The 27,766-nt window shown below is 36.2% G+C and overlaps 5 protein-coding genes across 6 annotated transcripts; 2 read left to right on the plus strand and 3 right to left on the minus strand.

Moving 5' to 3' along the window:
* Position 1: 1 nt before the first annotated feature.
* Positions 2-6,149, minus strand: Caper (RNA-binding protein 39-like protein Caper). Its single transcript, XM_066737928.1, has 8 exons — positions 5,871-6,149; positions 3,771-3,835; positions 2,962-3,288; positions 2,541-2,748; positions 2,203-2,469; positions 1,948-2,123; positions 1,700-1,870; positions 2-1,431 (listed from the first exon to the last, which is right to left on the minus strand). The coding sequence occupies exons 1-8, from the start codon at positions 5,958-5,960 to the stop codon at positions 1,134-1,136; spliced, it is 1,602 nt and encodes a 533-aa protein (XP_066594025.1). The 5' UTR covers positions 5,961-6,149; the 3' UTR covers positions 2-1,133.
* A 481-nt stretch (positions 6,150-6,630) lies between these two features.
* Positions 6,631-12,396, plus strand: Tango14 (transport and golgi organization 14). The gene is made up of 2 exons (XM_066738450.1): positions 6,631-10,486; positions 10,562-12,396. The coding sequence occupies exon 1, from the start codon at positions 6,870-6,872 to the stop codon at positions 7,617-7,619; it is 750 nt and encodes a 249-aa protein (XP_066594547.1). The 5' UTR covers positions 6,631-6,869; the 3' UTR covers positions 7,620-10,486; positions 10,562-12,396.
* LOC136780207 (Krueppel homolog 1-like) lies at positions 10,324-16,520 on the minus strand. Its single transcript, XM_066738426.1, has 2 exons — positions 16,291-16,520; positions 10,324-14,015 (listed from the first exon to the last, which is right to left on the minus strand). The coding sequence occupies exon 2, from the start codon at positions 13,991-13,993 to the stop codon at positions 12,428-12,430; it is 1,566 nt and encodes a 521-aa protein (XP_066594523.1). The 5' UTR covers positions 13,994-14,015; positions 16,291-16,520; the 3' UTR covers positions 10,324-12,427.
* Positions 16,521-20,593: 4,073 nt separating this feature from the next.
* SmB (small ribonucleoprotein particle protein SmB) lies at positions 20,594-24,251 on the plus strand. Its single transcript, XM_066738452.1, has 4 exons — positions 20,594-20,741; positions 21,666-22,043; positions 22,133-22,664; positions 22,740-24,251. Exons 2-4 carry the CDS (start codon positions 22,041-22,043, stop codon positions 22,853-22,855), a joined length of 651 nt encoding a protein of 216 aa, XP_066594549.1. The 5' UTR covers positions 20,594-20,741; positions 21,666-22,040; the 3' UTR covers positions 22,856-24,251.
* A 56-nt stretch (positions 24,252-24,307) lies between these two features.
* Positions 24,308-27,689, minus strand: LOC136780200 (BRCA2-interacting transcriptional repressor EMSY). Of its 2 annotated transcripts, none has more exons than XM_066738409.1 (10): positions 26,938-27,689; positions 26,556-26,730; positions 26,317-26,492; positions 26,014-26,255; positions 25,796-25,955; positions 25,422-25,715; positions 25,209-25,351; positions 25,008-25,136; positions 24,518-24,906; positions 24,308-24,440 (listed from the first exon to the last, which is right to left on the minus strand). In XM_066738409.1, the coding sequence occupies exons 1-10, from the start codon at positions 27,167-27,169 to the stop codon at positions 24,335-24,337; spliced, it is 2,046 nt and encodes a 681-aa protein (XP_066594506.1). In that variant the 5' UTR covers positions 27,170-27,689; the 3' UTR covers positions 24,308-24,334. The 2 variants fall into 2 exon arrangements, with proteins under 2 accessions (XP_066594506.1, XP_066594505.1); XM_066738408.1 differs by having other exon boundaries at positions 25,422-25,727; positions 26,938-27,688.
* Between the last annotated feature and the right edge of the window lie 77 nt (positions 27,690-27,766).

Genomic DNA, 27,766 nt, shown 5'->3' on the forward strand with positions numbered 1-27,766 from the left:
CTTCACATGAAATTCAATTATAATTAATGTAAAGTTTACATTCATAATCTTATTTAATGTTACCAAGAAAGTAACATTGTGTCTACCGCTAGTTGTTTTAATTTACAAAACTTATATACAGTTTAGGGTAAAGAGTTTCACGAGAGGCCCGTACTTTCCCCCTTTCGCGCAGCAGACCTAGAACTCAAAACCATTCGAATCTTTTCGAATATAGGAAAAAAGGGGGCAGCTTCACAGCCAGTTTGAGTTCATCCTTAATCACTGTTAACAATTGAGTACAATTTTTATCTTTTTCGTCAAAAGTGAATAGTTTACATTCTCAAAATATGGAGAAAATATTTAATACAGAATGGGCCCCTTCTCACGTACAATTTCTTATACACTTTAATGCTTCTAACATTAGAAATTTAACAAACGATCTCTTAACCGTTGAATCGACAAAACTGGTTTTCTTTTCACCAATGGAGCATTATTCAGAAGCTGTTTACTATTTCTGTACTAACGCAATGAGAAGAAAAAAAGTTTCTTCATATTATAACTTATTTTATCAATACAGAAATAAAAACAAGTCCTTTCGTTGATTCTATAACTAACCGCAAAAATCTGACGAGTAAAACATAAAGGTATACAGTTCGAAACAAATCACATCTTCTCTTTTGGTGCAATAAATAACCATAAAATACAAATCCCAACATTTCAAATTTTTCGCGAAAGGTATACGTCAATGTGAGGAACATTTACAAGCATAAATAAACTAGTGAAAGTGCAATTAAATTGTTAGACTCCCCTGATTGATATCTATTAAACGTCAGTACTTATACAAGGGAGTAAATTGAATCCAGACTTTTATCAACGTACCTTCGAAATCTTTTAGAAAACGATAGGAAAAATTTGTCGTGCTTGTACGAGCGAATAGTGTTTCCCCATTCTGACAAAACGAAGATACGATTTTGTAAATCTATTATTAATACATCCACTGCTCTTTATTAACAGTACGAAATATATCTCGAAACTGCTAAGATTTCGGTTAAAGAAAAAGATTGCTTCGAATCCCTCGATGACTCGTAGAAGTGAAGAAACGTGTAATACTAGCAAGATTGCGAATTTTACGTTGAATCTCCGGGTAATCAGAATCACATTCCCCTTCGTGGTGCACTAGGAGTCAAAAGTTGCATAACGACCATTGCATCAGGGAATAACGAATGATAATTAACGACTGGAACATAAGCAGCGGTGATCACTCGTCCAGCAAACCATCTGCCATGCAGAGAATTCACAGCAGCTACCGCTGTAGCGATCGATGGACATTTCACATAAACGTTACCCTGAGGTGATGCTTGATCCACATACACGTGCAATACTCCCCCGTGCTTGTTACACTCCTCTATAACATCGTCTCGAATCTCCTTCGCCCAATTTGGATTTGTTTCGCTGCAACGAAATTAACTTATTTAGATATCTTTAGAAACTTATGTTTAAACATAATCCTTATTTAAGTATAGTCATAAATTAATTTAAATTTAATTAAAATGTAGAATTATCATTGTTGCAAACACAACAAAATGCGCAGCAAATTTTAGATGATAATACAATTAATTTTGCATATGTATTCCCCCTAGTGAAACTATCGAATAGATGACACCAGGTCTACTAAATATGCTTAGTGGATCGTTGACTTAGCTGGTTTCGACGAACTTACTTTTGTGGATCAAACATGTTAGAAAGCATGAAGCATTGCGTTGCTATTGGAGGTGCAGCTTGGGGTGGTGGTTGTGGGGCAGTTATTACTGGTGCCATGTTTAATGCATTAGCTGCTGCTGGAGGAATTTCTAATCCAGTTCCTTCTGCTAACTTAAACATCAATTGTAATCTAAACAATGGTTAATCTCAATTAAATTCATACAATCTTAACTTTCTTGATTAAATTTACATATATTATTCTCCTACCTTCCAGTAGCACCCAAGTCAATTCCACTTCTATCTAATTCATCTGTATCAAGTAGAGATGGTCCTTGAATCAGATCAGTGCGTTCTGTAACATTTCCAACTTTCATTGGTCTCCCTGCTAACTCAAACCCATTCAATTGTTCCAAAGCTTTTTTTGCATCATCTGCATTCCTGAACTAGAATATACAAAATTTTTCATAAGTTTATTTGCATTTTTTTATCAAATTTTTCAACCAAATAATAAATTATATTTACTGTTAAGAAACCATAGCCTTTGCTACGTCCAGTCTCTGGGTCCATTATTAGTTGAATGTTATCGATTTTCCCAAAAGGTTCAAAGATGCCACGAAGCATGTCTTCAGTTATGTTAAAGTGTAAGGAACCCACATAAAGTCTCATGGGTCCAGTTTGTCCCTTAGGCATAAGATTAGGCATAGAATTACCCATACGATTCTTTTCAGCTTGAGTATGTTGAACTACTATAGGTACTCCCAATAATTTTTGTCCAGAGAGTCCAAGTGCCTAATGTTTATTTCATATTAATCATTATTCAAAGTGAATTCCATTATATTTTTATCAATAATAATACTTACGAGTGTAACACTTTCTGGATCTTTAAATTCTACATAAGCTATTCCCTTGAACCTTCTAGTTTTGTTACAAGTGATAAGTCTGACATCCTGAACTTTTCCAACACTAGAGAAAAATTCTTCAAGATCACGAGCACGAATTCGTTGACTCAACTGCATACAGAATACAGTTCTAGCATCACGCTCTTCTGGCGTCAGCTCATCGTTCCTACTGTAAAATAAAAAAGAAACAATACAATAACGCTTCTGATTATAAAACGTAAATTATGTTGAATAGCAAACTCAAGATCATCCCATAATAAGAAAATCCAGAATTTAACATTCTTTTATCTAGCATAAAAAAATCCCCCAAATTAAAGATAAAACTTTAACTAGGTCTAGTCAGGTTATGCAGTTTAATTATCTTTTCTATCAAATTACTTACATTCCCAAGGGGCTGACGCCTTTTCCAAAAGGAGGTCTAGCCCTGGGAAGGGTAATAGGAGTAAGGGAACGTTTCCTTCTCCTATCCCTATCTCTATCTCTATCCCTTCTGTCTCTTTCGCCATCTCGATCCTTTTCACGATCACGTCTATCCCTAGATCTGGATCTCCGTTTGCGGTCACGATCCCGCTCCCTATCCCTTTCTCTGTCCCTGTCTCGATCCCTTTCCCGATCTCTATCCCTATCTCTGTCTCTGTCTCGATCCTTACGGTCCTTATCCCGGCGATCTCGAGATCTTGAACGAGATTTGGAACGGTGTTTACTCTTCCTGAAAAGGTAATTTCTCCATTAATACAATAAAAGTTTTCTCAACTTTTAATTTTAAAAATTATCAACTTGATTCAATTAAGTGTTTAATTATATTATAGATCAGAAAAGTTTTCTACTAATTGGACCGTTTGCAGAAAGGGTACCCAGGTAAGGTACAGCTGAAGATATCGCTTATTGTGACAACAAATTTCCTGCTTCACTATATTTATTTTTTCCTATATACTTACCATTTACAGGTCTAACCTTTGGAATTATCAAAATAACCAGCATTTACACTAACTGTATGGGGTCTATAACAAAGAGAATAAAACTTCAAATAGCTATTAAAAACTGCAGTGTTTTATTTCAGCTAGATTAATTGATGAACACCCAATAATTTTTGTCTAATATGTTCTTGCATACTTTTTAGATGATCAAGAAAAATTTCCATCAACGCAATGATCGCTAATTAATTATAGAATTAAAAAATTATTTACTCACCCTGATGATTTACGGCTGGACCCATTCTCCTTGGAGGACTTGTCTTTGGACGAGGAGTCCTGCTCCTACGAACAGCAAACAGTTGAATGCCATGCCAGCCAGCCGATTAGGCAGGGACGCGCGATGAGGGGACAAAAAGCAAATCATTCAAAGTTAGTAACCTTATAACAAAAATTGTTGTACATTTTGTACAATTAGAGTTCAGTGACAATTGATTTATATTGAAGGAGCAATGAATTTTTTATCACTAGTTTTTAATACCAGTGACTCCCCTTGGAGCACCCTGATGATATCTTGGCACTTGTGTGCTGTACATCCAGTATTGCAGCTAGATTTGTCTATAGGGGCTGTGGTAGGGAGATATTGATTCAGATAGAGCTAGACGGGCTGAGCTTAGAGTTGCAACTCTTTGCATATGCCTTGCTCAAACTTACCAATCACTTTATCGGGTTTTAGGAAAGCATTGCAATCTTGGGTTGAGCATGCCTTGGTCATAAACTACCAATGGCCAACCACACATCCTTTTTCTTCTGCAAAAGAGAGCCCTCATCAAAGACAGTACGATTTCAATGTAAGACGTGATGTGAACCCTAACTGCTATCTTACAAAGCCCCCCCCCTGGTCTTTTTTTTTAATTATTGTCCTGGAAGAGCTAAACAATTTCACAAATAGGAGCATCGCAGACAGTTTGATTTAAGAAGGAATTAACTTATGAATGATAATGAGCCTAAGGAATGTATAGTTAAAAAAGAAAAGGTTTTTTATTATAAATTATTCCATAAAGAGAGTAATTTATATATGAATAATAAAAATACTTTTTTTTGTGAACTTTTATAAAAAAAAATATTTGATACTCATATTGATACATATACAGGGTTAGCCAGATAATACTGCTCAGACCATGTGCATAAAATTATTTTAATTTCATAGATATAATAGTAAGCAATTTTTGTTATAAGACCTTTTTGAACACAAATCAAAAGACACTTCAAAAATGTCTTATAGCAGATATTGCTATCTATTATATCTATGAAGTTAAAGCATTTTATGTGATGGTCTGAGCCGTTTTATTTGGCTAACCCTGCATAGACAGACTTAAAATGCTTGAACAAGAGAAAACACTATAGCTCAAACTGTTTGATGCTCTCCTTGAGAATTTGGATGGTATATGAACATAAACTATAAAAGGGAAAGTATGAGAAATAATCTATCTTAAACACTTTTCTAAAATCTTTTTCCACCCATATTAAAATATCCATGTCATAAAAAACTAGCTATGTCCTATTAGTATAATTCTTTGATGTATTAAAAAAAAAAACGTATAAGAAAATAATTAAATAGAGAATGATGGTAGTGATGGCTTTCTTAATACCTCATTTAGTGCATTCTAGGAACTCGCTGCCAAACATCCTAGCGAGGGTACAAGTTACGTACCATCTATAAGTACAGAAAATGGAGATATTGATCAATAGTTGGAATCAGTGACTTTGGCTTTGTGTATAAGTGTGCTTTCAGGATACAGTGTCTCCGTTGAGTCAGTTATTGGTTTTCTTTCCCAAAAACACCATTGATACGTGCAAATTTTTAGTATTAAGCTGCGAATCAAGAACTTCATTCCAAAAACAAACTTTCAGTACAATTGGAGATAAACAAGAAGCTGTTAAATCTTCAAATATACAGATATTTTTTTAATCTTATAGTAAATTAGTTTTTCTAGAAAAATCATTCAATCCCAGTGTACTACTGTAGTGTCAATATTACGGCATGCTAAATCAGATATGTAAGAGTAAGCGCGCGCGCGCGCGCGCCTGTGTGTATGTGTGTACGTGTATGATCCTAATCATGGTCACCTGTTAAGGAGAACACAGGTTTCTTGTATCAATTATTAAAATTTTTTTGTAGAGTGAGGTGTGAATGTGCAGGTGATTATCCGGAAGAACGAAGAGAAGCCCCAGAAAAATGGCGGGTCACTGTCTTCCGAGCGGAAAAAGGCAGGAAGTTTTACAATTTTTCAAGGTCGCGTGATCTCATCAAGAACAAGCGCGAACACTGGGGAAGAAAGTCATAAGAGGTAAATAAAAGTAGAAAAAATTGACTTACCCCTTTTTTATAGGGGGCCTCCAGCATCGCCTCCACGTCCAAATCCTCCGCCATTGCGCGTGTTGGTGAATTTTCTGAAATTCCACGCATTAGCACACAACTCTCCACCTTTTCCTGTTTCCGGATGGCTTTAATTGGTTCTCTTCGTGGTTCGTGAATATCTAATAAATTTTCAGAAAAAAACTTAACCAATATACAAATCTGTTGAGGAAAGTATAATCAGACGTGCGAACGACAGCCGCGAAGAGAGAAATAAAATGGCCGCCTACGGAAATGACTTTGTCGACTATTGTCGAGTGGCGCCGACGCCAAGGTCCGCCGGAATCCGCCCTCCTCTACCGGATATCACATGATCAAACAGATGTCCAATAGATCGAGTTTTAGTACTATCCCTCCTTTTTTTGAACGTAAAACTTTCTTCGTTTTGTGTTAATATTTTATATAGTTTTTTCTTTTTAAGAAACATTAATTTATTAAAAGTTGTATTCATTCAAATCCTTTACCCATGGCCTCGACTTATAGCAACTAAAATATTATCGCATTAAGCAACTTATATACAAGAAAAACCACTTACTAACATTTCCATTCTAACATTTCCTGTTAAGATAATTATATATATTTTACTGAAAAACTGTTTATCAATAGCTTTTAAGAAGGGAAACATAGAAACAAATAATAAATAATTATATATAATTTGATTCTAGGGATAATTTATCCTACGTTGATAAGACGGAAGGTTTTAAAACCAGGTAAATTTATCGTCGACTGATAACGGTGAAAGGAAGTTTTTAGACCAGTCGGCTTCCGTGGTTTCCGCTAGTGTGAATATTAACTTTAGTTGGTGGGAAGTTTTTGTCTGCTCAGCGGCTGAAAGAGAGTGGTGTCGTGGGCAGCACGAGACAACACGGTTGGTAGCCGGCTTATTAAAGGGAGGCGAGGCCCAGTGTATGAAAAGTCAGATTATAACAAACACATGAGCGGGTTTGATTGTCAGAAGCAATGTTGCTCATATTTCGTGGTATCTTGACAATAATACACTTCTTGTATAGTTTATATTTGGCCATCTATTATTGTTATTTCATCATATCCCGTAAATGTATCCACTTATCACATGAGACAGTTTCAAAAGAAGTAGACATGCTGGTGCGTAGCATGGGAAAGATGAAGAAGCTTCCTAGACACTTGGTTATCATAGTTGACAACAAGGACCAAGATTACTTTAGTATAGTTCGAATAATTGGTTGGTGTGTAACCCTTGGCATACCTTGCATCAGCATTTATCAACACTGTGGTTTAGACCAGAAGAAGAAGGCCTATGTCAAAGATCAGTTTGCCAAAAGTCGGCCTGACCTGGTTGAATATGTTCATTGGAATGATTCCAAAAGTTCTACCAAAAATGGAGTGAACGGTACTAAATCTAAAATTAAAATTACATTCCTATCCTATGCAGATGGACGAGGAGAAATAGTTCATTTGACCAAGGTTTTGGCAAGGGCAGCTCAACAGGGACACCTTAAAATTGAAGAAATTAATGAACAGTTTATTAGTGAAAAGTTAATGTTCAAAGGAATGCCAGATCCAGATCTAGCCATTATACTTGGTTATGTTTGCTCAACCTATGGGCTTCTACCTTGGCATACAAGGACAACAGAGTTTTCAACTTTACCAAATCACAATAGCTTGTCTCCTAAAGATTTTTTATGTTTATTAGAAAAATATAATAGGTGTGAGCAGCGATATGGAAAATGAAGTGCATCTACCTTATAATAAGAGAAACACTCTTATGTCTCCATACAGATTTAGACTGTTCAAAGACTATGATGCAAATAGTTTTGTGATGCTATTTTATAATTTATAACAAAATACTTGCTTATTAATTATGAATAAGCCAGTTCTTTGTGAATAAGATGAAATGCATGTACAATTGCTCTGAGGTCATAGTAGAATTTATTATAACTTTATATAAATGTGATGATACTGAATGGAGTGAAGTTTAGTTTATTTAAATTATTTTTTTTTTCATTTTATTTAGTATAAAATGTTTATGAAATAAGAGATATTGATTATTATGTACATTTCCATCGATATTTAATGAATCGCATTTTAGCCTAAAGCTGCCTGCTTTAAAGATTATAGAAAGAAAACTAAGCAAAGATAGCGTAAGGCAATTCCATTAAGTTTCATGTTTTCGCTATCACCATTTTCAAACTTGTACTTTTAATTGTAAGCTAGAAAAACAATGAGGGTGCAATTTTCAAATTGATAACAAGAACTAAACCATGTAAATGAATTCTTAAGAAACCAAAAAGTCATTTAATTTAAAAGTGTACTTGTTGGAAATTTTGAACTATTTTTGTAAAACTGTACGATCAGGAGAAACATAATATAATTTTGTTTATTCAAAATAAGTTTTAATAAAAAAGTGATACAAAATTTATTTACAAAAACTGGTGGGTCTGTATTATATAAGAAAAATTCGTATCTGATTGGAACTGGTCACTGTTGATAACAATTGCCGATATTAACACACCCGTTGAGCACGTGATAATTTTGATAATAGAGCCAAGCAAATAATCATTTAATTTATATTAACTATATGTCATCAAAGGTCAAAACTAAGTAATGATTTAAAACAAAATTGTGTAATTAAATTTATCGCAAACTATTGGATGACAAAAAAGTGAAATTATTCTTTTAATAAAATGCGATATTACCGACCAAGAAATAAAACCTTTATTGATCGTGGTTAATCTAGAAATCTACAATCAATGTTATCCTATGCTTCTGGATAATTTTCAAAAGATGTCTCTTCTTGGTTAGAAAATGAAGCAAGTAGTTAATTCTTCAATATAGGGGTAGAAGAAAATTTTAATTTTGGATATAATTAGGCCATTTCTTTGGAGTGTTTCGTAAGAGAAAATGGTTTTATTGCTGAAAAAGAGAGTAGATTGAGGGACGAGTATCGACTCAGTGGTCCTCCTGCTCTCTTGCGGGATTCCATTAATGGCAGTAAAGGGCCAAGGGTCGAAAGGGAAGAAAGGGGACTGAAATATCTTTCCTAAGGCGTGGTACTGCCCTCGCGTGTTTTGCACCCCAGCGATTTTCGGCAAGCCACTCGCAGTAACACATTAAGATACACCAGAAAATATTATGAGGCTGAAAATTTATACAACGCTTCTTAAAATCCACATTGATTTTCTGTACAAAAAATAGTACAAATACTTTCATAAAAGTCAAAATAGATGGATAAAGACAAGTAAAATACAGAATATATTAAATCGAGGAAAAAATTAGGAAACCTTGTGATTTATCGATGTCAAGATAAAAACCATCGGAGTTCTTAGATGGGATGAAGGGGTCACGTCCCTTGGGAACATCATATGAAGATATACTATTTCTAGACAAAATTCTGTTGCAATAATAAATTATCAAAAATTATAAACTGTAAAATGTTAGGGATGTCGAAGGATTTAGGAAATAAAAACAGCAGAATTTTTTATAGTAGCCGAAGATGTTATTTCATTCTTCTTTTGTTGAGATTTAAATTATAAGTGAAATTAATTATAATAATATTATAAAGTCAGATATTTCTCTAATACATACCAACAGACAACCATTATTACATTTGAATAATATAATATTTCCTTGTAAATTATTTACACAGGAAATAAAAAATGTAACATCACACGATTACGAAAAACAATAATGCACTTCTTTCTTTTGAAAATCTGTTTTTGTTTTGGAGAGCCTCACCGAGCTCCTTCATAATATTTCTAATTATAGTTACACGAAATAGGCTTACTATGGTCAAACTGGATTATAAATCTTAGGGTGTACAATAATTAACATCACTCCCCTTTTTTCTAATATTAATTCATAAATATATTTATGTATTTATATATATACTATTTTTATACTATATTTATAATATATACACACTTACGCACATGCTCACATACGCACAAGACAAAATTTCTCTTATTTTATTTTATATCAATGGCAGAGTTGGCGTCATTTGCTATAAAACCTCAACTTCCGATAGCCGTGCATTTGCCGATTTTGCGTAATTTGCTTTAATAATGAATGACTGATAAAATTTGTTCAGAATGTCGATAGAAAAATCATGGAATGAACAATATTTACTTTTAATTCGTGTTTTTTCTCTTTGTAGTTTTTTTGTATATATAAAGAGCTTGCTTGAACAACATTTTCTCTCTCATTCGATTCCTGACCGGAAGTTGCACGGTCGGTAAAAAGATTTTTTCTAGGTTCCGTTGTACGATCACAAATTAATGTTTCATATGAAACATAATAAGCAAAAATTTGAAAATTGCAAATTGTGATTGGAAGTTTTTCAGATTTTTGCTCGCTGTATTGTACATGACATACCTGTTTTGTAATCATATATAATACAACAGGCCTAATTATTGTGATTGATGACGAGAGAGAGTAGTTGTATTTATTTGATTGGTTTATTCGATGACAAAGAAAAGTAGATAACACCGAACAAAAGAAAGTAGCAGTCCAAAAATTGAACCGATTAGCTACGGCTACTTGTTTAAAAAAAGTTTGTTGGATGATTCGATGACCGCAGAATGACTTGGTGGGATAATGAGGTGTGTGTGCTGCGATTTCTTATGATAAACCAAAACGAGACTGTTACTAACGATTAAAATGTGCTTTTTTTTTAGATATTATCAGTTCCACACGCCAACATAGCATGCTAGCCTTAAAATCTAATGAATTATAGGTTAAGTGAATACGATTTAATTAGAGCCATGCTTTTTTCCTCTTTTCATTCTCATTTTTTTTTTTCATATTTATCGTTCAAGCTTTGATACTCAGGTTATTCGGTCAGCTACGTAGCCTACGTACTTTGTTAATCCAATTATAGGACAGTTAACCTAAAATAACTATCACACGGAAGAAAAGAACTTTGTTTCTGTTTGTAGTGAACGTTGTTCAAGAAACATTTTATTTTGTCGCGATTAAACGAAATATACAGATGTTTTATATATAATGCTTTTCAATAAAATTTATGCATATATATATATATATAGAGAGAGAGAGAGAGAGAGAGAGAGAGAGAGAGAGATTTATAAATATAATTTTAATGAAATTGATTTGTAAAAATAATAAATAAGAGCTAAAGCTTCTTTTTAAGATAAAATTGCACATAAATTTTTACACGACTGGCGTGAAATATAACTAAAGCTTGGCTGGCACTAAGACTGCGTAATGAATCTTGTTTATTTGGTGTTGAGTTACAAATAACAAAGAATCCCAAGTTGCTTGGTGTTGTGTAAAATAGTCTTAGTGTCGCCATTTGTGAAAAGTACTCTAAAAGAATCTGTTATCAGTACGACTATCAGCTTGAGGCTCGATTTTCCTTTTTACATGTAGGCCACGCAGCACAAGAATCTTACATAGACTGCAAACGTAGGATACATATTTAATTATTTTACATATATAATCATAAACCGCGTATAAGTATGCACGCATGGTGATTTTGGAGAGGTTAGGTTAGGTTAGCCAAGGACCTTTCACCAATGTGAAAAATCGTTTGTTCGTTTTCAGGAAATTCACACCAATTTGGATCGCTTGCGTGCATACATGTACACATTTATACTGGCAGTGGGTTCGGTCCCCCTCAATACTCTGATATACGGAGTTCTTATCACAGTGGTATCAGTAATTGTTTGGTGCATTCTTGCAACTATTTTCTATTGTGTAGTTTTTTGGTAATCGAAGCCCGTTTCTTAGAATTACGATAATCTCCTCCGAACTCTCGTCAATGTTCAAAAACATTAACCTCAAAAAAGGAGCGAAACGATAAGTTTCGAGTATTGACAGAAACGGGGCAAAACTGTGTGAGTGATTTTTTCTGCAAATCACGAAATTTCAGTGACGTTTTCCTTGTTATTTTTTATTTTAGAAACGAATGTCGAAAGCATAAATTACTCACGGCGATAACTTCGCGTTCCTACGTGCAAGAATTAAATACGCACGATTGCTTTTGAAAGATAATAAATCATGGTAAATAAAATTAGATTTTTAGTTCGTGCTCCGTACACGTCACTGTAATCTCGTTACGGAGAAACGAAGAAAGCTTCTCTTGAGTACCAGAAACACGCAATACCTAACCTCAAAAAGATTGAACCAATAGAATAAGCGCATTTTTAGTTCGAAACATTGGCGATAGAGGCACGCGTGAACTGGACGAGCGTCCTTTCGAGGCCATTGTTTCCTTACCCAGGAAGATCAGAGACTAACACAGTCTCGTATCGAAACCACGATATCTTGAAGCTTCATTGAACGAGAGAGATGACTCACATGGCATCATCGATCGTGATAAGACTAGCCTCCTTGGTGCACAACAGGAACAGGTGACAAAAGTGAACAGTTCAAGGTCCGTGAGTTACCATATCCTAGAATATTTTACTAATCCCGTTATTTTTCAGGTTTCATCGCTCTTGTGCCGAAACATCAACAGCCTCGAAAACCCCTGATTCCAGGAGTGCCAACCTGGAACAACGACTGTACAAATTGTATCGTCACTATGAAGCTCTGGCGAATTGAATAACTGAGCTTTGTCTCTGAGAAGCAACAAGTCCGGCACTTTCGTGTTCCATGGATTCTAGGATCATTTTGGTACGTTTTCGATGTGGTAAAATGAGAATTTCTCTGAATGGAATAACCAGGTCTAAAGGGTCTGGCGATGGTGCTGGACTAACAGGGTTGCTTGATGGTGGTGTAAGCATTGTCTCCTGTCTTTCTGATCTTACACCGAACTCCCTTTGTCTTTCCTCCTCCACTGCCTCCAAGGCAGCCTCAACTCTCCTTCTAGCGTCGTTCCCAGGTAAGTTTAGTAACGACGAGCAATCATTACCTAACTCGTTTTGCATACCAAAATTTGAATACGCCGGTTCCGCGTATGAGAATATAGGGTGCGGTGGTTCAATTGGAGTGGGTGCAATGTTTGTATGGTAACTCCTGTCGTCCAAGAGGTGTCCTGAGTTTACGGGTACCACGGGCTGAGGATACTGGTCCCTGGGGTAGAGGTAATAGAAGTCTCGCTGGGCCACGAACGTTGGCTCGGAGATCTCATCAGTCTTACTATTCTCTTTGTCACTGCCACAACTTCCCGGCGTCGTTGACGGAGCCGGGAAGCCCATAGTGGGATCCCCGTTCATGGTCTGCGAAATCTCAACGACTGGTTCGATCGGGGAATCTCTGGGAGAGGACTCGGCGTTTTCCGAGTGAGTCTTGATGTGCATTTCCATGGTCTTCTTGTTGCCAAATGTTTCACGGCAAAGCGTGCACTTGTACACCTTTTCCCCGAAGTGTGATATTTGGTGGAGCTTCAGCACGTGGTTATATCCAAACGCCCTGCCACAGAACTCGCATTTGTACGGTTTTTCTCCAGTGTGAGTGCGAGTGTGTACTTTTAATTGTTTAGAGCAAGTGAACCCTTTTTTACAAGTGTTACAGACATAGGGTTTTTCTCCAGTGTGTGTCCTCATGTGAATAACCAACTGTCCACTTTGAATAAACGTCTTCGAGCATACCGTACACTTGTGTGGCCGTTCCCCAGTGTGAATCCTCATGTGTCTATGGAGTTTCCCGCTGTGTTCGAAGGCTCGCCCGCAAACAGTACATTTATAAGGCCGTTCTTTCGTGTGAGTCCGTCGATGAACGCTCAAGTTCTCTTTAACGGAGAAGGACTTACCGCAGAGGTCGCACGGGAACGGCTTTTCACCGGTGTGTGTTCTATAGTGGCGAGTCAAACGAGCCGGAACCGTAAAAGTTTTGCTGCAGATGTTGCAGCGGTACGGGTCCTCACCTTCCTTGCTGTGTGATTTTATATGACTCTGATAAAGACTCTTCTGGTGAAAACTCTTCTGACACGTCAGACACTGATACGGAGACTTTTCCATTGTCGCTGACATGGATTTTTGCGCTCCTGGATTTTTTGCAAAAACTGTGAGATCTGGACTGCACACCAGACTCTTCACCGAATTCATTGTCTCTAACTTGACCAATTGGGGACTACTAGTCATTCCGGATGATGCGGATATCGCTCCTTGGCTAGCCATCGTTTCTGTATGATAGTATCCTACCATTGTGATTCGTAGTCTTTAGTATCTGTAACAGAAAATAATATTTTTATCATTTAAAAACCATTTTGAACCTATTATCAGGTTTCTGCCAATCTGGAATGTACTGACCTAATTAAAAAACTTTTTATGCAAAAGTAAAGCGATCAGGTACAAATAGATTGTAGTAACTACTGTTATAAGTACTAAAGCTCAGCACATTAAGGGCTTCATGAAAAAATTGTACAAACTTTAGAGGTAGTGTTATTTAAAAAAGTGAGTGAGGTAGCGTTTGAGGTAGATGTGGATGTGAGATGTTGCTTGAAGCTGTGCGTGAACACGACTGTGCGTATACGCCTTGATTACTTGGCTGAATCGTCGGGGTGACATCCCACCCTCCAACCCCTCTCCGACCTTTTTTCAGCCCAAAAACGCCCACCATAGCTTCGCGCGCGCATCTCACTTACACAAACGCTTCGAGGCGCGCACACCATAGACTTTCTAACGTCCTTATCAACGAATTTAGAAGATCTCCGGTCCCATTGTTCCCAAGAAGCAAGAGAAAATTCCGTCTCTAATCAATATTTACGCTATGGCGACTATAACGTAGTCCTGAATCTCTCTCTCTCTCTCTGCTTTACGGATGCTTCGTGTCTATAATTGACTCTGACTACGAGTTTTTTTAACACGGAGGTATGAAATTAACGCTGACCATTGGAATTCCTTGTCATTGGTGCATAGCGACGCGGCCAATCAGTGACGTGTTTCAGATAAATAGTAAACAGCGAAGAGAGGTGATTAGAAGGAATAATCATCCGTTGGAAGAATTACGTAAAATTCAATCATCGATATTTAATAATACAGTCAGTATTAGCTATTTCCAATCATCAAAATACCGTTTTAAGGTGTTTGTTATTTCAGAAGCCTCGTGAAAAAAAACTCGAGTCATTTGAATTTTTCATTGAACGTCTTCCTGTTATGGCGGCGTTCAATTAGCTCGATGCACACACACACACACACGCGAGATCCTTGGATGCTCTCTTTTGCTAACTCTACGCGGTGGCCTATAAATAAACCAGATGAATTCATTATGCAACTCAGCCTATTTCCGGAGACTCTTGTTATTGAATATTGACCTCTCTGTTGTGATTGGGAATGATAACAACGTCTTGGTTAGTTATGCGATACCAAAATGGCGGCCAGTTTAAAGGGATTTTTCCAAGTGTTTGAACCGGAGGGGGGCGTATTTTCCGCAAGAAGCGAAAGCTTTGTTTGCAAATTTGTTGACGCTCGTGGAGAGATGCGAGCCACGCGAAGCTGTAAAATAAGTGAAACATAGGATAAGTTAGGTGGGGGTAGACGGCGCTTGCACGCGCGCGTCGTTCGAGGCTGACGGAGGCGGTCGGCGGGGTCGGCGACATTGCAGCGCATGGAGCGGAAACCACCGCGACTGCCTCCACGTGTACGATTCGCATTTTTTTATAGCGATCACCGACCTCGTGCAACTCGCCGCGCAGTAAGGACGTCGAGTTACATCACGGCTACGGCGTAAGATCATTAAGTGCCGCTATGATATATGTACATATCGACTTATCTTTTTTATTTAAAAAATAGACAAGAAATTTTCCTTCTTCGTTTATTTACCAAATTCTTATTGATCCTCGGTCAAGCGAAACCTGGCCAGCGCGCCCCCTACCCCAACTCGGATCCCGCGAAACTTTATCGCCGCTTTTTTACCTTCCTACGCTCCCACGAAAATTGCCAAAACACGATCAGTTCAATTTTTGGCATTCTATAAAATTATTTTAATATCAGCGTGAGGCTTTTTGTTTGTTTGTTTTTTTTCTCTCTAATTTCCAACCTTACGAAGTACCCAAAGCAATTTTGGTTTATCGCTTTTTATTTTTACTAGATTTTGCTAATTTCCCTTTTTCAAGTTTTGTGGAGGGATTTGTAGATTTTCGTACTGTTTTTAGCGAGATGCGGGTGCAAAAGAATGTTAATTTAGAGACTCGAAATGAAAATGTAAAAAAGCGAGTGACTTGTTTCTAAAATCAGGAATAGAGGTTCTTAATGATTTTGGCGAGGGAAGCTTGTAGGTCAGGAGAGATAAATATGCGACTGTCAAATTTATCGGGCGAACCAGCTTAGAAACTGGAATTAAAAACCAGTTGATCCAGCAGCTGCTTCTGTGGTCATCGAGATCCTAACGCAGAGTAGAAAAAATCTTTCAGCGAAATATAATGGAGGATGAAAGCGAGGAGGCAGAATGGTGTGAAAATTGTAGAAATATTAAATAAAAACTAATAAATAAAGATACTGACCTTGTATTATTAGTAGATTGTTCTGGAAATCCACAAAAAATCACCATTCCTGTGTGAAAAGTGTGTAAGTACGTCACAGGGAATGATTGGAAGTTAACACGAGCTGTGTCACAAGTTTTCCTCGATACGTCTAATCGAATACACATAACCTGAGTGCGAAGAGCAGTGGACCTGGCGGTAACGGACGAAAAGTTGAACTCGAAAAACCGAAGGACCCGCCTCGGACCGGCCAATCGTACTATACAATGTTTACCTCTGTCAGGACCGAGCGCAGTCGGAAATTGCCGAGCTAGTGGTTTCGGCTGAGATCGGGTGGGGGTCGAGTAGGGATTCTCCTCGAGATAGGCCCCCCACTACACGGATTTCGGTGACGGAAATCATCGATCACAGCCGAGGACTGCGTTCGTTCGGTGCGGAGAAGGCAGGGTAGGAGTGGGGGTACTCGTCTGCCACCCCCTCCCCTTCCGCCCCTGCTTCCCCATCACTGGCAGGATAGAAGCGACCTACAATTTAGGCCGGCCAAGTGCTTGTACCAGCACGTGGAGGTAGTCGTCGTGGTTTCTCCCAGCCTCGCGCGTGCGAGCCTTCGAACGTCAGACGAGGAAACTCAGGAGAAACAAAGATGGCCACCCTCGCTTATACACCAGGCCCGTAACAACCTCTAACTCCGCCCGCAACGCCCTTCGCATCAATACCAAAGTGTTTTAAACCACTAATCTCCTGACTCATCTAACTTTATTTTTCATACACGTGCACCTGGTTTATCTCCAAACCTTTCCAAATCTACCTATCTCACTCTCTGTCTTTATCTAGTCCAAATTTGGCCCGAATAAGTCTTATCGATCATGCAGCGTCGTAAGTATAAATAAAATTCTTTATTAAAAATGACAAGACGAGAGGGAATTAGTTGGTAAATAGTGAAACTGCGCATCGCAGTCTAAAAGTGAAATTAAAATTGTGGGAATTTCGGGGAAGTTTAGGTTAGGTTACAGGGCTGGCATTCTGATAGATAAAAGGAGGAGCCAAGGGAGGGGGGAGATTCAGCGAGGCGGAGGAAGATAAAGGGAAAGAAACGCAGGAGTTGTGCAGAGGACATCGTGACCTGACAACATCTACGTGTGCACTTTACAACTCACACGCCTATAGATATGCCGAGGTTACTCAGCTTATATGTGATGTATGTATGTGTGGGATTATAACCTAGAGCTTATATGTGTTTACCGTAACCATTGATGGGCCCAGACAAAAATTAGTGAATTACCTTGAGTCACTTTTCAGCATAACCTGATTTTTTCTAAGCTACCACGCTTATTGAAAAATAATAGGTAATGTTTCCAACATTTTTGCATTACTACGACTGTATGATAAAAGACGTTTTGTGTGTTAAATAAATACGCTTTAAGTATATGAATAATGTATTATATTTTATTGAATTTGGGGGAGTATTTTGTTTGGCCAGAAAGTAGCTACGCATAAAGTTACGCAGAGATAGAAGGGTACAGGGTGAAAGCGAAAAATAAACTTGTCTCGGACGAATGTGTGAGTGCACGTGTCTTGCTAATACAGAAGCATTCTTTATACACGCACAATCGTACACGAGCGAAACTTCCAGGCATCATATCAAATTTATAGCAGAGCTCGTGGCTTAACCTTGTTTTAGGTTATGTCACACCGTATCCTTATGAAAAATATTTTTTTTTTTCAAAGTACTAAACAAAAAGTATAAAAGAAATAAATAATCAAGTTTTGAGTTGATTTCCATATGTTCGTTCTGTGATCGATCTGTGCATGGATCGACAGATTTTATCATTGATTTTAACTGTGTTGTTTACAACTTCACCGTACCTTGGTATTTCCATGTAAATTTTTTTGTCAGTACACAAATTGGCTACGAAATGGATATGTGGAAACCGACCTTTAAACACAGTTGTAAGAAACGGATACTTATGTGTGTGAAATCTAGACCTGCCTCTACACACGGTTGTTAGGCACTTCGGACCAAATTACGAAAAACATACAGGGCCTTTTCCACTTAAGGCCCAAAACGCTCATAATATAATAGTTCATGTGACACGTATTATATATTGCAAGGGTTTTTGGTGTTAGATGGAGAACCTTCACATTTTTATCCTTAATCCAATTATGTATATTTATAATATATCATTTAAAATTTTTTTGAACCACGAAGTTTCACGTCAAAAAGATTTTCATTGTGCACAATTTCAGAATGTAACACTTTTCACGACCTTCAGTGTCGCAGCTTAATTGTATAACTGATGTTTGTTTTGAACATAAAGAATCAAACTAGTCGAAGATAACAAAAATTGCAAGCATTTGGTAGAATCAGTCTAAAAAGAAGAAAAGAATAATATTCGAAGTTACAATGGATCTAATATTTTGTCAATTGACGTGAAGTTGTCATCGATCTGGAATACGATCCGTGGCCACGATGCAAGTTCGGTTGTTCTTGAACCTTCTGAGCTGCATATTTGGTCGGTGAAAGCGGTCGAAAAGAAAAAGATTGACCAACCAATGGGGCCAACGTTCGGTGTTGCAGCAAGCAAGGATGCGTTGACCTCTAATGGCATTCTACTTTCGTACGAAGTACATTAACCTCCCAAAAACTCAGCGTTTCTTTCTTCCAGCGTCCGAGACAAGGTTGTAATATTAAACCGAGAAAGCTAGTCAGTTACATCATTTAGTTTCGAAACCTAGGCCCTAACCTATAAACATTACTAGGAGTTACTATTACGTAAACAATTAGAACAAGCTCTAAATTTAAATCTACCAATCAGAAATATCCCCAGATGCGTTCGGCAATACTAACCTTTCCAACGTGAACATAGCGGAACCATTCAAGATGGCGTCTAAAAAATTACTACTTTCAACAAACTGATCAAAAAAGGGAATATAATTTCCAGTGCAGTTTAATAAAGAATCTTTATTCATTATTATTGCAGAGAGAGACGAGTAATTATTAATAGCAAAATTTAGGAAATGGAAGTTTTTTCTGGAAGTTCATCGTTATCGATATTCATCGAAGGAAAAAAGCTGGCGCAGCTCACGAAGAAGGTAGTGGTAGGGCAAATTTCGGGTAAACCTCTGGCTAAACCTCGGACAAGTGTCGGCCGGTGGAAACGATATTGCTTTCGAACGGAGAGCAATGACCCAGTGCGCGCCGGCTGCACGTGTGCCAGGTGGAAACCACGTCGACTACCTCCCGTCAGGGCATTGGACGACGCCGCGTGCGGCTTCAACCTTTCCCGGCACATCATCCATGGCTCCCCTAACGCTCACAAACACGGACACCAACACACACGAGCTCATACGAACTAACACAAGCCCTCGCCCCACCTCATCGACGCACGCTCTCCCCATTTTCGGTTGACGAGGTGGGGCAATTTCGTTTGCCTGGACCACCTCTAAGGCCTAACCTACTATGAAACGTGAAATAATACCCGAATCGTAAAATCTTTCTCCCCAGAGTCATCGGCTTTTTCCTATATCTCCTCAGCTTGCCTCACTACCTTAAATTGGATACGATGAAAATCAATACTCGTAATTCGTAATTTTGGTTAGGTCGAATTAGCCTAAAAAATGTGCAAAACCGACAAGTATTTTTCTCCAAATATTGTATATCGATTTTATATAAAAGCTGGAATATGTTGATATTGTTTATTCTTTTTATCAATATTTCCCAAGTTCTAATCCTAGCTTTATAAATTTCTGTTTGAACCTCGGATGTTGATCATAATATTGTGATTCAACACAAACGTTAACAACAATCCTATGCATAAACGATATTTTTATCAATGATATATGTGTATATCGCAGTTAATGTTCAAGAAAAATTATTTGATAGGTATGTTTTCGAGGAGACACGTAGATGGGGGAAGCTTATTTGAACATTTGGGGTCGCGGTCGCTTATTTTCAGTGGTGGGGATTGGTTAAAGCGGTTAGGTGAAGGGGCAAGAGGGAAACTAACCGAGTGGTAGTGGGGACGGCTAGAACGACAAAGCTGGAGGGGAGCAAGCAGGTCTAGAGCAATGTCGTACCTTGACCAATCTCAACGCGACTTGTTTTAAGCTATGTCAGCAACGACCTTAGAAACGTTCACGCTGAAACCGAAATGGCAAAAGAGAGAGGCAAACTCCCCATCTCTTTTTTTCACATTAACTCTCTCTGTCTCTCCTTCCCTCTCTTTAACTTCTTGTATCTCCCTCTCTACTCAATGATCGTCAATTGCGAAAAAATCTTGACGTGTTAGACGCTTTTATCCGGTCGCTTCTCAAACGACACAACCACCTAATTCGACCACTCATTCCTTGAAATAACAGTCAGTCAGATTTTTTTGCAATGGGTGTATAATTACGTTGCGAAATTGTGTTTATAAATTTTTTAACAACGATTAGATTTAGTTTATCAGAGCTGCTGACGTTAACGAGGGAAAGTAAGATGTTTATATTTTCTATTGATAATTATAGTATCTCCTACTACTAACATAAGTATACACATGAATAATGTTTGGAACAGTCACGCGTTTGAAACGTGCTTTTCTTCTTTTTTACACTATCTGCCAAATACGATACAATCATAATGTATTCTACAATATAATTATAACCTAACTTTGTCGTACTCAAACTCGGTATGATTTATTACCTCTTGTATATCGTGCATATAATATTATCTATATCTTTTGTCATAAATTTTGTTGTGCGTATTTTGTTAATGAAAACGCAGCATTATAAAAAATATTATGAAGAGTCCAAACATATAGATGCACAATATGACGGATAGAAAAGTGTAGGTTGTTCTTTTAGAATGATAGAAATTATTTTAAAGTAGACCACATAGCACGGAGACAGTGACCTTACAAGGTAAACTTCTATTCTCGAAAATCTTGGCCCCTTCTCTGAAGATCTGACGTCATTAATCAAATCTATGTTTACGCGTATCCGAAAGATTCCTCAGGTCAGTGAACTGACAACACGTGTACTTAAAAAATGAATCTATCCATTCGTTGCACTAAAATGCTGCATTGTTAAAGAATTTGAATTGCCTAATTCTTTTCTATCGCCTCGTCTTATTTTCTTAAAGCTACCTAAATCGATCTGAAAACAGAAGGATCTGTAAAAATAATATTGACGCTTCCATTTATTATTTTTAGGTCGGTAGTCTCTTTTCAGACTAAATAAAAGATAAGAGATCCGAGATCAAAATAATGCTATATACTCAACTCTTCTTAGTTTTCCTATTCTCTTCCTCTCGTTCTGCTTTTGTTATCTTTAATTTAATAATATTAATTAATATATTAATTTATATCCAATTCAATTTTAGTATATCATAAGTTAAACTTTCTATTATTTTTTGTTAGCTGTATGGCAAGCACAAACAAAATATTTGCAAACAATTGGTCGGTATATTATTATATTATTATTTGGTGAAGTTTTCTGGTCGGTAATTGTTGCTGCGTCGACAAGGAGGTGTGTAGCATTATCGATTGTTCATATGTAAATATAAAAGCGCCACCATATTGTACTTCACTTTCTTTCATATATGTTGAAATGAAAGCGAATGAAAGCTTGGTACACTGTACAGCTTGGCGGCTTCCAATCCAATCACAATCCAATCACCTTCCGCTTGGGATACCGGTAATTGGGAACGTTTTCATTTAAGAATTTACAGATAATTATTTTTCTGAAAAGTGGATAGTAAAATTTCTAAAGAACTTAGATAAAGAAACGTCAAGATGGTAAGTTTTTTAATTAATTAAAAAGTTTCTTTGACAATCCACCGAGTTATTTGAATGCTTTAAACATAACCTCTAAAACATGTTTTCAGACGATTGGAAAGAATAATAAAATGCTCCAGCATATTAATTATAGAGTTAGAATAATTTTGCAAGACTCTAGAACCTTTATAGGAACTTTTAAAGCTTTTGATAAGCATATGAATCTTATACTTGGAGACTGTGAAGAATTTCGTAAGATTAAACCAAAGAACACAAAACAGCCAGAAAGGGAGGAGAAGCGTGTTCTGGGTTTTGTGTTATTAAGAGGTGAAAATATAGTTTCATTGACTGTGGAAGGACCACCTCCTCCAGAAGAAGGTCTGCCCAGAGTTCCTATTCCTGGTGCAGCCCCTGGACCAGGAATGGGAAGAGCTGCTGGAAGAGGAATACCAGCAAATGTTGCTGGAGTTCCTGCTGGTTTACAAGGACCTGTAAGAGGAGTCGGCGGACCATCCCAACAAATAATGACCCCTGGTGCCAGAGGTCAAGTATCTGCACCTCCACAAATGCATCCTGGTGGTCCTCCAAGAATGCCAGTCGGTGGACCTCCTGGCATGATGGGACCACCTCCAGGAATCATGGGTAAATTTTCTTATTTTGTTTTGACCAAATTGTTCTATGTTATGGTAATTTATTTGTTTATCATTTTTGTATTAGGAATGCCACCAGGTATGCCACCAATGGGACGTGGTGGACCTCCAATGGGCCCACCAGGAATGAGAGGACCACCACCTGGCATGATGCGTGGTGGACCACCTCCTCGTCCATATTAAATATATATTAACAGGATTAATTCCTCCAATGTGCTTATACCATAATTTTATAGCATAAAATTCTTTTGTCTATGAAAGTAAGAAATTACAACTTCTGAATAACTTCACAATACTTTAACATTTATTGATTTCAAAAAATTTTTGAAACTTTCTTTACTATTCTAGCATAGTAAGTAGCAGGAAAATATTACTTACGATTCAGAAATAGTCCCCTCATAGGAATACTAGTACAATAAGATTCTAAATTTATTGTTTATTCTATAAATAACAAACAGGCAGTTTCTGCGCTTATAAAATCGTTTCCTTTTACATATATACATTAAATTTGTACAAAAAAAAATTGAAATCTCCTGGAAAAAAGAAATTTAAATATTTCCTATTTTAAGAAAATCTACAATAAGTTTAAAAAGTACGATCGTTGGAACTGATCTTGTTCAATAGTTTTTTAACTTTATCCATGGAGAAATATCGATACGTATTGCTTAATCGAAATATTTACATTTTACATAGACTTTTATACCTACAATAGCTTAAACATGAGCAAGTGAGAAATTTATAGAACTGGATGGCTGTAATTCTATAAAATTCACAGATACACGGATATACAACTCCCACATTACGAGATGTAAATATTTTACTTTGTAAAAACTTATAAAAAGAATTTCTTTAAAACTAATTCTTATGATAAGAAAGCACCTCTGGCCAAGCTTCCGTTATATCTCTAGGATTCGTTGAGAGTTACGAGAGCTGTTTCTATTACATAAATTACGTCTATGCTAAAAAAATGAATTATTTTTCAGATGCTTTGGGCTCCATTCAGTATGGAAAAAATATACATAGAAAAAATGTCATGGCTGCACATATTTTTTTTTCTTTTCCTCGCTTTTAATAAAAATAACAGCTGATATATATATGTATATATCGTAATTTGGCACAAGTAAATAGACAACAAAAAGTATAACAAATTCATAAACAAAATACTTATTATTTTATAGAAAAAGGTTCTTGTGGCATTGAAAACAAAACCTTTTCGTGTAACGAAAAACACCTTGCCTCTATCTTCAGCCACATTCCTCTTTACTATAAAATTTTTTGACTTTAGTTATTTAAGAATTATCAAAATTATTATAAAATTCAAGCTTCTGTTTCCTGCAAAGCATCTGAATCATTGTCTTTCACCAGGTATTTAGAGATTTTTTAATGATATTTCGTTGATTTCAAACTGATTTTTCGGTATAGACATGAATAGAAGATTGTGTAATTCATTAGCAAATTTTTCAAATTTGAACACTATACTGTCCGTCAGACAGCGAAGATTTTTATAATTGTTTAAACCAAATATTCGCTAGGACCAATAATAATTAACATTGACATTTTACGAAGCTTGAAATAATACTATCAATAATAGTGCCATACGAAAAATATAGTAACACTTTGCAGTTTTTGCAAAGTTTTAAAGGAACTGAAAAGCAAATATTTTTAATCCCTTACAGAATTTGCTATACCTTTTAGGATCTCCTTGCTCTCCATGAAACTTGTTGGTTTTACCGTACTACTCAATTGCGAGTAATCGCCTTTGACCTCTCTGAAGGATTATACATTTTTTAATAATAAATATACACTAATATTTCTTTCTTTTTAAATATTCTAATTTATTATTACCTGCAATTCGTTTCCTCCATGGAAACATCGGTTTTCACAGGTACAGCTTTACCAATTTTATTTAAATCACTGCTGATTTCTTCTGGTGATAAAATTGAATTCTGTATCACAGTTTTGGATTCTGTAGAAATATTAGTAGATGATGGTTTGAGAAGTTGAGAAAAGATTTCGTTCTTCTTCAAAACATCCTGCCTCACGTTGAACACAATCGTATTTCCTGGTTTTATGCTAGACTTTCCTTCGGTATTTTGATTATTTGCTGATACAATGGTCATAGCTTGGTCTCCATTACTCAAAGCTACACATGGTAATAAATTAAGCGAATTTGTACTTTGCGGATTCGTCAAGCACAAGTTCTTTCCACCCATTATTACTTTTCCTAAAACTTCCTACAACCGAATTATTGCTGTTAATTTTTATTATTTTTTTTTATATCAGTTAGGCACAAATGACCGTTAATATACGAGAGTGCTAATGTTTATCTGTATACCTTGCCTGCGTGCGAAAGTGTTACACCTTTAGCTGACCCTTTTTGTATTACAATCACATTTGTCTTACTTGTTAGTTTCGAATTAGGATGTGATATATTGACAGTTTTATTAGAATTCAATGAAATATTCTGAAATTAATTATTTGTATTAGTTATTGAAACCCAAGATTTTTTTATAGCTCAAGTTAATTCGGGCTTTACCAGTTTTCCTGGAACTTGATGATTAATGGTTACTGCTGGCAGTTTCTTGTTAACCAGCATGGCAGCTGTAGTTATCACTTGGAGAGGACCTGGCCCGTTTGACACGGTTGTTGTAGGGTTCATTTCCACTCGTGATGTATTATCTAAATTGAGATAATTTTGTTTATTATCATTCCAGTATAAAAAATTTGTACTTTATTGTTATTCATTTACCCTGCATAATTGATTTTGCTAAAGGTGTAGAAAGAATCGGTTGAATTACAGAACTTTCTGTACTGGTATTGACTGTTTCAACTTTAGGCTTTATAACTGTCAATAAATTATTAGAAATTTCAACTTTCGATTTTGTTAAATTTATGTTATTTTCTATTTCAGTGCTTGATTCAACCCTTGAAGAATCAAATAATTTTCCATTTTCTTCCACAGTATTATTTAGACCAGCTATTACTGATTTATCGGTTATTAAATTTTCTAGAATCTTATCTGAAGAATTAGATACTTGCATTTCTTCAGAAGAGACTGAAAAATAAAGAATTCTCAGAATCGAAAATTATGAAAACTTGATTTATAAAGTGATAAGCTAACACCTGTAGACTGTAATCTTGCATTAATACTATGCGACTTAGGAATAGTATTTTGTTGAACTAAGTTATTATCTATGCTTTCTGAATGTTGAATTTTAGATTGCTTGTAATCAAATGTATTATCGTTTAATATTTCAGTTGAATTAGATGAGACTACTAAAACCTAAAAAAAATATTTTTATTATCACTTAAGATTAACTTAAAACCTGCTTTTAATTTACCTTACTAGGTGGTACAACCAGCAGTGGAGATTTACATTTTCTCTTCCGGTTCAAAAGTTTAATTTTGGAGGTTCTATTATCAGTCTCATTAATTTTTGTGCATTCTTCTGAATTTCTAGAATTCCCTTCTTGTGTAGGTAGTTTACCCATATGTTCTATAAATCCTTTACTATTCTCAATTGAATTATTCTGGAGTCCTTGATCTAATAATTTTATTTCAATTTGACATTCTTCTTTTTTTTCTAATAAAAATAAATAGTAGGTAATTTCATTCTTATTACAAGATACGCAGAAAATAAGTACCTTTTGTATCATTAACTTCCTTAATTATAGGTTTTTTTTCATTTGCTATTTCAGTAGTAAGGGATATACTATTTGCCAATGTGGTATAAGCAGTACGTGCTTTTAATTTTGGCAAAGTTGGTATTATCCTTCTACCTTCTATAGCCCAATCTGTTCCAGTATTTGGGCCATTCAATCTATTAAAATAAAAAATAAATGAAAAAATCACTCCAAATAATACCAAATAAAAAATAGCTTACTGCTCAGCTATTGCTGCTAATTTCTCATCATTAACAGCTCTTCTGATCTCAGCTCGATGCCTCTCGTTTGTTATATGCAGCACTTTAGCCAGCTCTTGCAATAATTTTTGCTTTTCATCAGTAAATGGACCTTGAGCACGTAAAACAGATACCATGCTACCATAGGCATCAAGTTCTATAAAAAGATCAATTCTTAATATCATAAATTAATAGTTCCAGGTTGCCTTTCCATCCTCTCTTAATAATACAGACTTTGTTAATAGACTGCTAATTCTTATGGGACTTGGATGGACATAAGCAAAGCTTGTAGCAGTATTAGAAAGCTTTTGAATAAGATTGAGAGTAAAAGGGATTGTTAGATTTGTAAAATTTATAATCTCACCGAGACAACGCAAGCATTTTCTACAATCGTCACGAGACATTTCGTATCTTGTTGACCACATGATTAGACCATTTAAATTATACTTTAGAAAAATATTATAGGGCCTCCTCAAGACTACATATTTCTCCCATCTCTGACTACTGTTGACAGTACAGTAAATTGAAGTTATCACATATAGGTTATTATTGTTGTAGTCGATTGTTGAGTGAATCCTATAAGTGGTATATTTCATGTGACGGAAACTATACCATTTTGGCTAGAGCATTCTTCTATGGCGCTACTGTCGCCTCACTGAAATTGTGTTATTTTAAAATCATGTGTGAATTATTGAAGTAAAATGACACGTAACTTCTATTAAACGAAAAGAAAGTTCAATATTAATTTTTCAGATACACTTATTCTATCACTTCTTTTTACATTCTTCGTTTTCCTTTTACTTTCAAATAGGAAAATCTGCAGATAATTCTTTAGTGGTAACCAAGCAAGCAGCATTGCATATGCCCGCGGGAGTGAAGTCGGTGGGGGGAAAGGCTGACCGCCATCTTAATTGTATGTAGATATAGCACATATGTATATATATATGTATGAATGTACAACTACAATGACCGGCAGAAATGGCGTCCCTCAATGCATTTAGGAACCGCATTAAAGGACCCCAATTACTCATGACGGAAAAACGCGAGTTAACATACATTTTCGATTAAGAAAACTTTGAATACAAAAATTTAGTTTCTCTTAATCAAAAATGTATGTTAGTTCGCGCTTTTCCGTCTTGAATTACTGATGGCGGAAGGGGGCTCTAATAACGCTGTTCCTAAATGCATCCAGA

This window comes from Prorops nasuta, unplaced genomic scaffold, assembly GCF_024137725.1.
Source record: "Prorops nasuta isolate Cenicafe-Biocafe unplaced genomic scaffold, Cenicafe_Pnas_1.2 PNAS00018, whole genome shotgun sequence".
Taxonomy (NCBI): domain Eukaryota; kingdom Metazoa; phylum Arthropoda; class Insecta; order Hymenoptera; family Bethylidae; genus Prorops; species Prorops nasuta.